The sequence below is a fragment of the Salarias fasciatus genome, chromosome 11 (assembly GCF_902148845.1).
Source record: "Salarias fasciatus chromosome 11, fSalaFa1.1, whole genome shotgun sequence".
In the NCBI taxonomy this organism is placed as follows: Eukaryota; Metazoa; Chordata; class Actinopteri; order Blenniiformes; family Blenniidae; genus Salarias; species Salarias fasciatus.
Genome location: NC_043755.1, coordinates 20,796,152 through 20,811,776, shown reverse-complemented (window position 1 = coordinate 20,811,776; position 15,625 = coordinate 20,796,152). Strand labels below are relative to the sequence as shown.

The 15,625-nt window shown below is 45.0% G+C and overlaps 1 protein-coding gene across 1 annotated transcript in view; it reads left to right on the top strand.

The window, feature by feature from the left end:
* znf236 (zinc finger protein 236) overlaps positions 1 to 12,717 on the top strand; it is a 48,135-nt gene extending 35,418 nt beyond the window's left edge. Inside the window, exons 27-32 of the mRNA XM_030102067.1 lie at positions 2,292 to 2,449; positions 2,538 to 2,666; positions 2,748 to 2,942; positions 6,215 to 6,344; positions 7,093 to 7,266; positions 11,962 to 12,717. Of these exons, the coding sequence (XP_029957927.1) occupies positions 2,292 to 2,449; positions 2,538 to 2,666; positions 2,748 to 2,942; positions 6,215 to 6,344; positions 7,093 to 7,266; positions 11,962 to 12,083 (908 nt within the window). The 3' untranslated portion in view covers positions 12,084 to 12,717. The remainder of the gene's footprint in view (positions 1 to 2,291; positions 2,450 to 2,537; positions 2,667 to 2,747; positions 2,943 to 6,214; positions 6,345 to 7,092; positions 7,267 to 11,961) is intronic.
* The last annotated feature ends 2,908 nt before the right edge of the window (positions 12,718 to 15,625 follow it).

Sequence of the window (15,625 nt, the reverse complement as noted above, 5' to 3'; positions counted from 1 at the left end):
CGCGCTGACAGAAGGACTGGGGTCTCTCTCCATTAGTCGACTCAATACGAAGACGTTTCTTTTTGTGACCGCCAAACAGCAAAGGGCAGAGATCATCTAAACAGCTGATTTTGGTTACAGGAACGAGGCTTTGTGAATAAATGAAGCCGCTTGGCTCCAGTGTTTTCCCACCAGTCGACGGCGCATCAGTAACGCAGGCGTGACAGGAACTTCAGGTTCAAACTGTTTTCAGTGGTTCAAAAGGAGCTTTTGTGAAGCCAGTAGCAGTGTCAGATGTGAGAGTCTTTATATCATCAAGTGGAATACTGAGGTCTCTGTCCTCACAGTCATCTGAGCACTTATTGGGAAACTGAAGGGCAAAAAATGTCAGTTTTCACAATCTTGGCTCCACTCGACTCTCATGAGGCACAGTTACTCTCGCTTTCAGGGGATAAAAAAGCTCGATGTGATGCTCTCCATCTCCTGTGCCCTCTGTTTTTAGTTGACCATATATTTTTTTTGTGTTGAAACCTTTAAATTGAATCCTGAAGCCCACCACAGCTGGATAGTCTGGGCGAGTTCCTGCTCGGGCTTTCTGCAGAGCTTCATGGTGAATGATGATTCGTTGTCTGTCTGTGTCAGAGGAGAGAAACATAAAGCATTGGAAATATGCAGAAGGTAAACGCCCAAGTTAAAACACCAAACGTTTGTTGTGTTTTGAGTGTCCGCTTACACAACGGTGCTCGGTGAAGACAGCTCTCAAGGTAGAACCTTTTGTAAGCGCTCTGATTCTGTCTCCATGGAAAACAAACAAGCAAGTAACTTTATTTAGAAAGCATTTTAAATTAACCTCAGTGGAACAAAGTGGAGTCTTCTCATCCCGAACCACTAGATCGCCCTATCATTGTTTTATTCCTCTTGTTGTCTCTCTTTAGCAGCTTTCTCACTCTTTCTTTTAAAGTTAGAAAACTAAGCTACACAAAATTCTCCAATTAAGTGCAAAGAATTTAAACTTGGCGAATCCGTGACAAGGTGCTAAAGCGAGCAAGCCAAAACAATTTGGCTTTTTTTCCCCCAATCCACAGATGGGCCTCCCGATCTGTTTACGCGTCACCTGGAAGCTTAATCAAACGTCCAGTCTGGTTTTTCTGCTCGTTACCGTCCTCTCAGGACTGGAGCGGTAACCGTTCGGGGCTGCTTCTCAGAGCATTCCTGTTTTCATGGATTAGCATTCCTGTCACTCCGCATGGAAATCCACTTCAGTGTATACTCCCACTGAGAAACAGGGTAAAACGCAGTTTCACATCTTCACAGGAGACATTCGGGATTGGTGTGGAAAGATTGTATTGGGTTAGCTAATTGGAGAAAACGTGCAAAGGATTTTTATTCTAAGGGTAAAGTCAGCATCTAGTGATGCGTGATTGGGATTTCTTTAGATAGAGCAGATAGGATTGAATCTAACCTGTTATCTAATCTCTGAGGTTTTTATTTTTAAGCAAATTGAAAAAACAACTTGTGTCTGCAGAATCGCTAAAGGTTAGACAGACTTCTGTGTGGGTTGGTGATACATATTTATGACTAAAAATGAGAGTATTTGGGACTTACCATGTGGTTAGTTGTTTCTTACACTCAGGATTGTTGCTGTCACTTGTATTATTTCCCTATTTAAAGAAGAAACATCCCACCCGCAGCCCCGCGGGGCTCTTCCTGTCTCACCCTTCACTCCAGAGACGTGCCTGTTTGTGGAATTGGTGTCATGATGTTGCCCAAAGGTGTGATTGCGGGTGATTGCTTGTCTGTGTGTTATCGCCCTTTGTGTTATTCTCGGATAAATTGGAGGACGCCGCTTTGGATGAAGCAGCTGAATTCATGGATACAAACAACTCACGGGTTTCCCCTCAGTTTTAGTGCGTTTTACTCACATATCTTTGATAAACATGTTGAAAATTCCTCTAGAATCTGAAAATTAACACTTAGAATTGTCTGTCGGTTATCAAATCAGAGGATTTCTGAAACTTTTGGCGTCTTTTCCCTTCAACACTTAATTCATTAGCAGTTTCATTCGCTCTGGTTCTCTGATCTAATTTATGTTCCTTGTTTTTCCAGAAACACAAACATTGTGAGATTGGAGGAAAAGAGATTAAGTGGTTGCCAATCTGCTTGTTTTTCCAGCCTTTTTGTTTTGTTTTTTTTTTTTTATTAGGAGGAAAATAAGACAATATTTATCTGAATGCGCTTCCTGCACAGTAGACTGTTGAATTCTCTCAGTGTTGAGAAAACCATGGTTATATGGAAATGCTCCCCTCTTCCAGTCACCAGCCTGCCGGCGAGCACCTCCTTACCGCACACCACCGTGTCCCAGAGCCTCGTGATGTCCCCAGGGGGCGTGGCCAACGACGGCAGCGTCACGCTGACCCTCGCCGACGCGCACGGCATGCTGGACGGGGTCACCCTCAACCTCAACACACAGGTAAACATATCGACGCTGTGTTCTTTCCAGCATGTGAAGGTGTTTGCAGCCCGTCAGCTGTTTCAGCAGAGCACCGTTCCATCTCCAGGGTCAGACGTTTCCCGCCGTGCTGAATGACTCCAGCTTACCGGGGCCGCCGGGCGCCTCGGGCCAGCAGGTCATCCTGGTCAGCCATCATTCGCAGTCCACAAACGGCGCTTCAGACAACGGATATAATGTGAGTGTTCCTCCAAGGCTACGGGATAATCTCACTGGGTGGAAGGTTTTCACTCTTTCTTTCGCTTTTGGTGTAATCTAGATTTCCGGCAGCAGCCAGAAGGACGGGAAAGACCCTCAAGGCGAGAGTGACAACCGCAACCAGTGCTTCTACTGTCACGAGGTGTGCCAGAACGCCAACACGCTGCGGCGCCACTGCAGGCAAGCTCACGGCAAGGACCGCTGCTACGTGTGCAACGTGTGCAGGAAGGGCTTCAAGAGAGCCACACACCTGAAGGTGAGGCCACGTCTGCAGATCAACGCTCGTGAGGAACGTTTCTGATCAGTAAATGATATGCATGTTGATCGTGTGTATGCACGAGCAGAATATCAATACAGACACACACTGCTATAACAACCCCACAGCTTGTTTTTCTATTTATTATTTAACATATGCAGTGACATGAAACGTTCAGATGTTAAAGTCACTTTACAAATTTATTATGTCTTCATTTTTAGTCGTGTTATAAAAAGTTATTGAACTGAAACTCAGAATATTATCATCATCTACCACTCACTGATATTGATGTGTGTGACCTCTTCAGTATAAACCCCCACTGTAAATTGATTTATTAAGTGAATTTCAGTGGAGAAATAAAACTCTCCAGAACATAATTAATCAATCCTCATAACCCCAGTCTTGTTTTCCTTGTTGAGTCAACAGCGCTCATTCACCGACTCTTTATTATTTGTCAACGAGGAAAGAAACATAATTTCCAAAGTGTGTTCTAACCATTTGAAGCGCGTTGTTTCATCAAGTGCTATTTCACCAAGCAAAACACTCCACCCAAGAGGTGCTCTGTGGCCAAGTCATGAAGAGGCTCGTCTTTTTCCCATCGTCACTTGGTGCGAGGCTGCGGCTCATGAAGTGAGTTTTGAGGATGAGTCTGCCAGATGTGATGCTTTGACAGGAAAGCCGGCGGGCCGCGGGCGGTGGCTTTAAATACTCCTCAACACGCTGTGCAGTAACTGTCTCTCACGGAGGCGGCGGCGCTGGGATCAGGTGCGTCTCGCAGCACGAGTGAGCCGGCCCTCTCCGAGCCGCGCCGCCGCGCCGCAGCTCCGACTTTTTTCTTTTTTTTTTTCTTTTTCCCTCCAGAGCTCATTGATGAGGAAGTGAAATTGGTCGTGCTGCTGCGCTTCGCTCTGCCAGCCCGAGGGTCGGCGTTTCACCCTTTAATTACAGCTCCACTGCCAAACAACTGTTGCTTTGTCATTATTAAAACCGCGGACATTTTTAACCAAACCTGTATGAGTTTAGGAAGATCAAGAATCGGTTAAATTCATGATTTGAATCAGAATCAGGCTTCTGTTAAAAAATGACATATTCAGTATAAGAAGTGTGTTTCTCTGCAACCACAAGCTCTGTTTGTATAACGTATCCAAAGAGCTGTAAATATCGCTTATTGCACATTTAAAATCAAACTGCTCCACTCTTCTACCAAGAATTCGCTGGCATTCCCAGGTTATAGTTTTTGACACCGTCTGTGCATTAGAAATCTATCCTGCGCTGAGCTTCTGTTCAATACAGCCAAACACAACAGATTTGTTGAGATTCCATCCATACATGAAGTAGTAATAAACAAACAAACAAACTGAATATGGACACATTATTGCTCATTAAAAGTCACTTTCCTTCATGCTAAAGCTGCAAGCTGTTGTTTTTTGAGGAGAGAGGATGAACCTCACACTGTCCACAATAGACAGCTGTCTGTACCTTCTGGATATAACGAAGACACTGCGCTTCTCTCGCGCTTCTCGACTTACTGAGTACAAATGAATTCAGATGGTATCAAGAAGAATTATAAAACTAGTTCATATGACATCAGTAGCTTAAGTTTGGCTAAAGTTATCCCGATGTTGCTCATTAGTTTAACTGCTCAGCAGGTCCCTCCGAGCCAAGCCACATGCTGAAGAGTTTCAAGAAAGAATTTTGAAGTTTTAACTTCGGTCTACAGTCTACGGTATGTATAGGGCAGATAGATAGATGCTACACACTGCCTCGTGCGTTTTGGAGATGCGGCAGTACATCGGTGCTTTAGAGGCTGTTGGTCGTGCACGTAGTGTGCACGCAGAGACTGGGCAGAGGAGGTGCACGACAACGTGTTGGAATGAGGCTTACCAGCATTTAATACCGTATTCATGTCAGTGCTGAGTATCGACAAGCAGCTAAAGGTTAGTTCTTGTACTCTTACGTGTTTCTTTATGAATTCAGCAACTTGTGCATGTTTCGGGGCTTTCCGCCTCCTAATATAAGAGTAATCTATCACAGAGCCGCTCTCTCAGCCTTTCATGACCTTCATAACTTTCCTCTTGCAGCTCAGGGTCATCTGCCAGTGATTCCAAAATAAATATTGAAGATATCAAAATGTTGAGCCATGAACATTTTCAGGCCATTATTCAACAGCGCAGCTCTGAAGCTCGGTGGCAGAGGGGGAGGTCCGCTCCTGAATGGGAAACGATATGACACCAGACACTGTGGAGACTATGAATGAGTGGAAGTCGATTGATCCCGCTCACCTCTCTTACCACACCTGTCTGCTTTTACTGAGGAAGGAGAGAAATAATGCTTGGTCCACTGGTTTAGAATCTTTCAGAGCTTTTATGTCTGGACAGATGTGGTTGTAACTTGACTGAAGAGTTAGTGTTAGTCTACTGCTCGATGATTCACTCACCTGCCGCCAGATACACCTGGTCGGTTTTCAATCTAATTCACTTCGGGTTTTATTGAGTCATTTACAGCAGGAGTGTTTCACAGCCTGCTGGGATTTCTACTCAGCCATCTGGAGGGGTTTCTACGGGAAAACTGTCCATTGAGCGACGTTCTCTACATGAAGACGTCTCGTCCATTGCCAGAAATCAGAGAATGACGATTTAAAATGAGAAGAAAACTCTCGGTGACATGACGACTCGCCTCAACCTGCAGTCTGCGCTCAGCGGACCTCGGGGCAGACGTGTTAAAGCAGCAGAAACGCAGTGGGGGCCTCCTGTGCTCGCTCGGAAGAGAAAAACGAGGCAATAGTTGATGGAAAATGACCCCATGAGTCTGAATTTCTGCCTCGGCATTCAGATTATCAGGGCAGGATAAGGTGGGAAGCAACAAGACAGCGTGGATCCGTCCTGCTGCGGGTGTAATGACGCAGTGAAACAATCAAAGTGTGCTTCGAGCCAGAGGATTTTCATCCACATGATTCTTTTTTTGGGGTTTCATTATCAGCAGAGTGCGTAAAGTGTTGATGCTGCAGACCTGCAGGGTGACTGATGAGCGTCATAATACAACCAAGATTTACACCAACACTTTTATATCTTCATTCACAATTGTTTATGGGAGAAATATCTTGCTAAAATCACTTTTTGCCTTCGTGAGAGACGAGAAAATGCCTTTGTTTGAGACGTCATGACATTTGTCAGCTCCTTGTTCTCGCTGCAGATCTCCGACGCTGCGGTGGGAAACAGTTTGCGCGTCAGACTGTAAACTGAAACGACTTTTCCTCTTCAATGTGCCCACAGGAACACGAGCGGGTGCATCAGCCGGGACCGTCGCCCAGCTCCCAGAAGCCCCGGGTGTTCAGCTGCCCGTCCTGCGAGAAGGCGTTCGCCAAGCGCAGCCAGCTGGAGCGACACAACCGCACACACACCGGTAACAACCACGATAAAAATCACCAGCCAAAGCCCCGCCGCTCTTCAAATACTCTGCTCAGGAAGCCGTAACGTTTGATCGATTAGTGCTGCACCTCTCTGCAGAGCAAATACGTAGTGTTTAAAAAATACCACCTTAGTGCTCTGGGTGGCAGCAGTGAGTCGCTTCATGTCTCCATGTTATTTCGTTTGTTCAGCGACTAGATTTTCTTGTGTTTTTTTTTTTTTTATCAGTATTCGATACGTGGAGGTCAGACCCCGCCCCACAGGTTTAACGCCGCAGTGGCGATTCACACACAGACTGCAGAACTCAGCAGAGAATCGTGACATTAACCGGTGAAATGTTGAGTTCCTCTCTCCCTGGAGGATTTCCTTCAGCATTGGCTTAACATTAAAGAATTCGCTGTCATTCCATTACCATTTTAGTGGACTCATTTGAATACCGTGTTGAGACTGAGCTTCACTTTACAACCTCGCACTTTTTTCTGGTACGTGAAAGTAATGAGGATGGAGACCTTTCCTTCCCTCCTGGTCATTAAGTACCCGCCTCCATCTTTCTGCAAGTAAAGAAAGGAACGTAGAAAGACACCAAAGCTCCGGGGATAAACAAGAAAAGAGATGGCCATGTATCACATTAAATGTGCAGCAATAATCTGATCTAAGATCAGTAAATACAATTCAAACGTTCCAGCAACAGACTGGATGAAAACACCTCCTCATGCATGTGTGTGTGTGTGTTGTGTGTCCAGGCGAGCGTCCCTTCAAGTGCAGTCAGTGCGATAAGGCCTTCAACCAGAAGAGCGCTCTGCAGGTGCACATGGTCAAACACACTGGAAAGAAACCCTTCAAGTGTGAAGTGTGCAGCATCAGGTTCACGCAGAAGAGCAACATGAAGCACCACATGAAGAGGTCACACGGCTACGGTGAGTACACACACACTCACACACACACACACGGATCTGAAATAAATCTGCTCTGATGAAGACTGTTTTTCCACTTCATCGCTGCAACAAAGAAAACTCGAAAGTTTCGATTCAGAGGTCGTCACTGTTTCGGCAGTCCGGCCGGCTCCAGATGAAATGGGACTGTTTGTGTCTCCTGAACTGAAATGGGTTTGACACCTCTGATTTGAAGGCTTTCAGCAGCTTTCCAGGCACAGACCCTTCTATTTCACTGTCTGTCTTTAAGTGTTTATACAGAGCCTTTCCATTGTCATGTGCTCAGCCGCCCACACACTCCAGACAGATGTGCACAAACACTCCACCCTGCGGGTTTGATACGACCACTGAGGAGGAAAGCTCTGCTCGCAGGTCATCACGCTCGCTTATGTACCTATTCTGTGTTACGTTCTCCCATTAAACCCAGTCGGACGCCTTTTTAACGAAGCGAAAAGAACAACGGGGCTTGGTTAACGTAAGAAACCTGCCGCTCCAACGTTTCTTCCTGGCAGAGTGGACGTAAAATGTCAAAGATACAAACAAAGTGGTGCATTCGAGGTTTCCCACAGGCAACAAATGCCAGAACATCTCTACAGGACTGGAAAGAAGTAAAGTTCCCAGGTCTGCTGCGAGTTCACAAAATCATTAAAAACAAAAACCTCAAAGGGAAATTGATTCACTTTGAATTCTGCCGTCCCTGGTGGAATCACAGGTCTGCAAACTCTCTACTTGAACAGAGATTAAAGTCTTAAACATCCCAGTGGATTAAAACACACAAACGCACCGCGTGTGTCTGATTTCTGTGACTAATTTCCATCAACATGGTGTGACTGGAACAGTTTGAAGAGGGATAAAGACACCATTATGAACTTCAATAATATATTCATACCATCTTTTTAAGGCATCATGAAAAGGAAAATACATTCAAGCAAATTTTGCATTTATTTCACTGAAGTTAATGAAAGTCCTTGTTTGTACTGAGCTGTTCACTCTGACGACGCTGTATTTACGAAACTGGATAATGACACCTTTTAAAAAAAAGCCTGATTTGACTCCCTGGGAGAGAGCACGGTCTAACTTAAATGACTTAGAGAATAAAGACTCTTTTTCCTTCTAAAACAACATTCATTAAAAAAAAAAAAAAAAATCTTTCTTCATTCTCCATCATTTAATCCATTATTTGTTAAATATTTTTCACTGCAAACAGAGTGATTTTTTTTATTCGTGCTCATACACACAAGCTGGAGATATTGCTACCGTATCGTCGTTTATTTTCAGCTGTGTGTCTGCGTGAGCTGGTGTGTGACGGTGCTTTAATCCAGGCTCAGTGAACTGGTTATCAATTTACCACAGAAAACACCAGATGGAAAAACTCCTCTGACCTTCGAACCAGCTGCAGTTATCAGCAGCCTCCATTTCCTCTGAAAACACAACTTTCCCTGAACTAAGGTGAACGTGACTGAAGTAATTGGCTCAAGCAGTTCACCATGTCAAGTGTAATCCATCAGATCTGGTTTCGGTGCGAGTAGTTTTCACACGATGAAATAAAAATGAGAATATCAACACAATTTTGTAATTACCCAAATTTTTACTATTAAAATTGTCACACCTAACATTAAACTACTTTAATAATTCCTAGCTCATGTGTGTGTTTTGTGAGCGATACCTACTTTTCCGTTATTCTGCTCGTTTCCTCTTTTTCACACTCTTTGTTCTCTCTTCACTCGACTCACTGTCGCCTTAACAATCGACGATATCGATCCTTTTATTTCTGTCATTTATCTCTCTTTTTTTTTTTTAACCACCGCATCAAACAGTTTGACTCCCTCGCTCACTTTGCTTTTGAGAAATCCCTTTTCTGACTGTGGACCCCACACTCCTGCTCTGCTGCTACATCTTAATGGAGCAATGGAGCAACAACGAAAGGGGGTAATTATACTGAATTCAGCGTTTAGCGTTTAGCCTGCAACAGGACAAAACTCTTCCTCTGAGTTCTAATTCATCCCTCCTGACGGTAGCTGCGCCGTTTTCTCCTTCACCTCAGTTGGACTGTTGCCATTGTGGCGTCTCCGTCGGGTGAGAGAGTCATTCGTAACCCCCTGGTAGACTGTAAGGTTGATGACTTTATTATTATTCATGTTGAGTGGCGGGGGGCCTCATGTGGTTGAGGCGCCATTCCTGCACCCCTCGCCCAGTTTATCGGAAAAAACGAACACCAGAAGATTCTGGACCGGTCAACAACGTGGCTATCGGGCCCGGCTGTGACCGTGACAGGACTTCCTGTCGAGGGCATCCCATTGGGTGTGGAACCGGCCTGTCAGGGGACTTTCATCACGGTGGGCTAGTGCCTGTCGACACGTGGCGTTTCGGAGACAATAGTCTGTACAGGGCAGCGTCCACGGGTCATGTATCTGCCAGGTACCTGAGCCTGCTGTCAGGCTCCCTGTCCCGTCAGACTCCTCCACCAGGAGAGTGGTGCCTCCACCCTGGCTGTGCGCACAGCCTGGGGTCTTTTGCTGGCCATCACCTTGGTGAAACACGTGGGTGTTATGCCTGAAGTTGCACCCGGATGTTCGGGGTGCCACTCCAATACTGGACGTTGTCCTTTTCCCATGGTGCAGCGGGTCTACAGTCTATTCAGCCTATGGGGATGGCTAGTAGCTACGTCATCGAAGCTAAATACGTCACTTCCGTGTCCAAAGGGGCGATGGTGCAGTGCTGTGTCCCGTGTTGTAACAACAGGAACGAAGTCAACAAAACCATATCCTACTACTGCTTTCCTCTGATATTACATCATTATATTATTTTTACTGATATTACAAATAACGAGGCGGACTCACGTTATATAGATCAGATTTTTATTGTTTCATTTAATGATGTCTCAGAGCCAGACAGCAGCGGCACCGCCGCCAGGTCTCCTCCCCACAGCGGGGACGGTCCCACCGAGACACACACCCCCAGCACCGGACCCGGTCCTGAGCAGGAACCCGGACCGAGCAGGACACAGGACGGAGCGGACCGGGACTCAGTCCACGAGGGCGGCGCGTGCCCCCCGTTCCCGGTGCTGCTTAAATTAATTAAAGACAATTTATAGAAGTCTAAATAAAATTTTTGGCTAAACGTCCTCTGTCTGTATTTAATCTCCCTTTAGCTGATATTATTTTCTAGGCTGCTGGCATCACATCACTGATTAAATAAATCATTTGCTAAACTTTAGAGTTTATTTACATGTCAGTCGCGGTTCTTCAGGTCCTGCTGGTTCCCACATCAGCTCCTCTCGTGGCACCGGCGCATCAACAGTAACTCTATCGGCCAGTACAATATGGTGTAAAACAGCACAGGACAAAATAAAGTCCCACATCTTTTCAGGGCTGAACAGCAGCGTTTCCCCCGCTGGATCTGAAGCTGCTCTGCAGCAGCTGTGTCTTCTCTCACTGTTAAAACTGCCTCCTCTCCGGCAGGATGGACCAGCGGAGTTATCCAAAGTTAATAATCCTTTATTAATCCCACAAGGGGGGATATTATTAGATATTCTGTAAGGGCTTTTTTATTATTATTATTATTATTGTTATTATTTTACTTTTTAACCTGTACTGAATGTGTGCTGCTTCTGCTTTATGGCGTGTTTGAGGTTTGGTTTAAAATTATTTCCCTGGATGACACTTCTAGAATAAACTGTAAGTTGTCCACAAACCGCAGACAGACAGTACCCAATTCTAACATAGATAATTAATTAATAGTTAAGTTACACAGCATGATGCGACGACTGACACCCTCGTGTTAATGCTAGCTAGCTACTTAATCACTCACCTCAACCTCGTAAATGTTGTTTTTCATTGAAGCCTGTACTTTCCATTTCAGACTTCCACCTGTCACCACAGAAACAATTACAACTCGGTTTGAGTTGTAAGGATTTAAACCCCTCTTCACTAACTTTGGAAAGTCAGCAAAATTCACTGTTACCATGAAAAAAGTGACCGGTTCTTTGGCAACATCCATTGTGTTTACATTGCGCGCTAGAAGCCTTGGACCCGGAAGTGACTTGTGACGTCACACTAGCCATTCCCATAAGGCTCCAACACTATGGCTCTAAATCGAGCATCCCTCGAGACGGGGCGGAACTCTTGTGTCCAGTAATAGCCCCGGGATGCTGTATTGACCCTACCCTGGGCATTTGTTCCTCCGGACATCCTTGGGATGTTATGGCGGCGCTGAGTGTCTCCCTGCTCTCTCCAGCCAGAGCTTATCCTATTGGGTCGTGGATCCCTTTCACCATTCTTATCAGGTGGCTCACCGCCCTCTACCACTGGGTGTGTGCTGCCACTCCCATCCTCTGGGTGTGGCCCTGGGCTTTACAGAGGCTTCTCAGTAAATGTAACCATAGTTATATTTGTAAAAGTTACAGTTTGAGGGGAAGTGACTGGTTCTGTGTTATTCCAGACGCGGTGTGTCTGAAAGCATATTTCTAACTAACAGTGAACATGTTCTGCATCTGTCGAGCCCAGCCATGCAGTTTGTGATATGTCTTCAGTGATTTGTGAAAACACAACAGAGGAGAGGAGCTCGCTTTCTGATTGATGTCCCCATTTGCATGACTGCCGGCCAGATGGAATCCGCAGCTCCTGAGAGAGTAATAAGACTTCTTCTGCCTTCTCCTCCCCTCTGTTCTGCTCCCACCAGGTCAGATCCAAGACGTGCCGCTGGGGCAGGATGAGTCGGCGCCTCAGGTGGACGTAACACCCGAGCTGGACCTGGAGGTGGTCCCAGAAGCGTCCGGAGACTGGCACAACGTCTTCCCCTGACCACACGGCTGGAGAAGGACTGGAAAGCACTGATCATGTTGAGGCTTTGGCCGCGCAGCGGGGGGAAGGGGGGGGCTGTTAGTCCAGATTAGCAGAGAAGCGAGTGGAGGCTGGTCGCCTCTGATTGGCCTAATGACTTCTATCTGGTCTGCTGCAGCCCGATGTTGGTCGATATGATGACCTCCAGGGGGATTAGACCCCCGCACCCCCGCTCAGCTGACCCCGTCGGTAAGAGAGCAGGCTCTGGAGGATCGACGCCGCCGCCCCAGCTCTTTACGGCCGCTCGAACGACAGGAAGCTGCACACACACACGGCATAGGAAGCTTTTCCTCTCCCTGCTTGTTTACAAGACTCTGTTTCGTTGTTGAATTTTTTTACATACTGAAGCTGTAAATATTAAACAGAGGCGCCACTTTCGGTTGGTTTTCCTGAGAAAAAACCTTTTGTTCACTGTAGTTTCGTCTTTGTAAATTGCATAATTAGACGAGGTATATATTTTCTGAGGAACCATGGGTTGTTTGTGATTCGAGCGTAATGAATTTCTAACGAGGCCAAGCCAATGTACAGGTAATAAGCTTTTTCTTTTTGCAGTTTCATTTTCTATTGTCAATAATAAATTAAGAAATCATTTTTGTACTAACTAAAGCTCCCTTTTCTGTTTCTTGCACCGGGATTACACCATAGTGACTGATTTATCACTTCTATCTTGTAATTCCTGCTTCAAGTGGCCCCGTTTCGCTCAAATATTGCAATAATTCCTCAGTGTGTTTTTAATGTCTATTAGTGGCTGGACAACATTCGCCTCCGTCTTCCTCTGGAATGAAGGTCTTCATCAGAACTGTCAGATGAGAGGACTTTACATCCCTCAGGTCCAGTTGAGCTATGATCAACTTTTCTGAAATGAAAACACAAAAGTAGATATTTTTTCATCGCTGGTTATTTCAGTCTTACATATTTCTGGCACAAACATCTGCAAGGAATTCCCAGCACACTGGCCAGTGGTGGGGTTTCTTCATATTATTGACTTGCCTGTCTATAAAGTCTTTGTATTTTGAGGAGATATTAATAAAACAAGAGGAGAATTTGGTAAGGGCGCCAAAAACTTCCACGAAAGGTCGTCATCGACTGCAAAGGCCTCCGATCAATAAGAGTCAGAGGAAAGACAGACTGTGAGGCTGGAGGTGAAAAGCAGCTACAGTTACAGTTTTCCTTGTGTGCATTTCTCCTTAACAAAAAGAACACGGCGGTGTACACAGAGAACACAAAAAAAACTAATTTGTTGTGTTGTTCAGAAAATGTACTGAGTTTTTTTTTAAAAAAGTGAGTTTGTTAAAAAATATCAGCAGAGCCATCTGTGAAAACCAGGACTGATGTGTCGACATTTAATGTTGATGGAAAGCTTATTCACACAGAAAATGGGAGAAACCTGAAAATTAACATTTTTGAATAAGCTTTTTCAAGCGAACATCTCTGTTGTCACGTTCCCCATGGACAACAAGGAAACAAAGGATGGAGAAAATGCTTCACTGTCATCAGGAGTAAAGAAAATGTTTAGTTCTCACACATTCCCCCTGGTTTTTCTTGTAGTAAACACTGAAACCTGACATTTTTCATTAGTTTTTCACAATAAATTCCCGAGCTTGCCGGATGTCACCGTTCAGCTGTGGACATTAAATCAGCCTCTTCTCTGATCGTGCTTTTGAAAGATTAGACACCTTTCAGATTACTTTCGGAGCTATTAAAAAAAAAAACAAAGCTGTTCTTTTCCTCAAGCCACCCTTTGATTAAAATGTCATTTGTCAGCTGTGCCAAAAGCGCCAGACTGTCTCCAACAGATCCTTCCTGCACTGTGACAACTCCTGAATTCTATCTGCCCCAAACATTCACAAAGACTTAACTCAAGTCTTCATGGTAAACTAATGAACCGACTCATCCCGTCGCTTGTTTCACTGTCGATGAACACGTTGCTGCTCAGATGAGCGAGTTTTTACTGGCTCCCGTGTCATAGCTAGGAAACAAACTTTGTTGGTTTTATATTTGTAATACTTTAAGGTGCACATGAAAGGTAACAATAATAATAATAATGATGACTATGGATTTTATTTATGTGTTTTTCCAAGGCTAAGGTCACTTTGTATTGAAACAGCTCAAAAATATAACAAGTACAATAAAATCTTCAACTGGGCTGTTATGGGAAATGATGCCAACAGGAAGGATTTTTTTTTTCATAGCAATGAACACTGAATCCGTGATTTCTGAAAGTACAAGTGATAGAAGGAACATACTGAAGAGAAGGGGGGCCTGGACAAAGCCCTGTGGTGCACCACCGCTGTATGTATAGCTCCAGGGAGGAGGATGAGGAAGACATTCAAACTGTTCACAGACTTTATTGCGAGCGAGATGACTGTGACTGTATGAAGGAAATCATTTGTCAAAAAATTGTGAAAATGGAGGTTTGAATCATGTTTTATGCATATTGGAGGTTTTAGTGCTGTTTTGAGGGGCGACTGGATGGAGTTGGAGGAAAGGGAAGCGAGAATGATGCCAGTGATGAAGACTGTTCTGTTTCATTTGGGTTGTGGCAGCCAATCCAGTGCGGAGACACTTCTCTCGAGGTTGGAGGATCAAAATGAAAAAAAAAAATAAAATAAAAAAAGATGTGAGAGGAAAAGCAGGGATGAGGCCTATTTATAGGAAAGTAGCACTATGGTGGTTTATTGTAAACATTCAAAAAGTCCATTAAACTGTTGCAGTGGGTGGTAGAGTCCATAGAGGCCAATGTGTCAGAGGGCTGAGGGTGATGCCCCTGTGTAGTCTGTATGTGTGGAATCAGACACCATTTGGCTCCAGAGCTTCCTCGACCCGTTAACCTGTGAACAGAAAGCGAGACGGACGCCTCGCCAAAGCTCGTTTCACTGAATCGAAGCCTGGTTCATGTCAGAGCTGTTCGGTCCTGGTAGAAATGTTGATGTTGATGATGTCTCAATCATTTCTGCAGCTTTAATGTGAGTAAGCGTGACCTAGTGTGTCAAAGGAAATGAATTAGTCTCATTGTGTCCTCTGAGGGCAACACTCTCATGCTTTCAGTGCTCGCCAGCCTTTGTGCGTCCACATGACGAGAACCCTACACACCACTCCAGCCTGAAAAGCTGGGCCTGAATGACGCTGACACGGTGAATCACTTTTTTTTTCTTTCTTCCCCCGTGAAAGAAAAGATTCCATAAATTCAGTGTTTGCCGTGACCCGACCTGCCGGGTTTTGTTTCCCCATTAACAGAAGAGGAGAAGCACACACTCGACGCCCACAGGAGGGAGCTGCTTTTATAACTCTTAATTTTTTTTTATTCTCAGTTAAGTGGCTGGTCATGTTTTATTACACGTACACCAAACAGGCAGATATTTACATTCATTCATAGGATCCATTCACAAAAAAACACAACACTGCACAGCACAGCACTCACGAGGCTCAAGCAGACAGTCGGAGGGACGAACACCTGCTTCCTGGAGGTGGATTCAGCAGCACCAGAGGTGCTGAACGTGTTT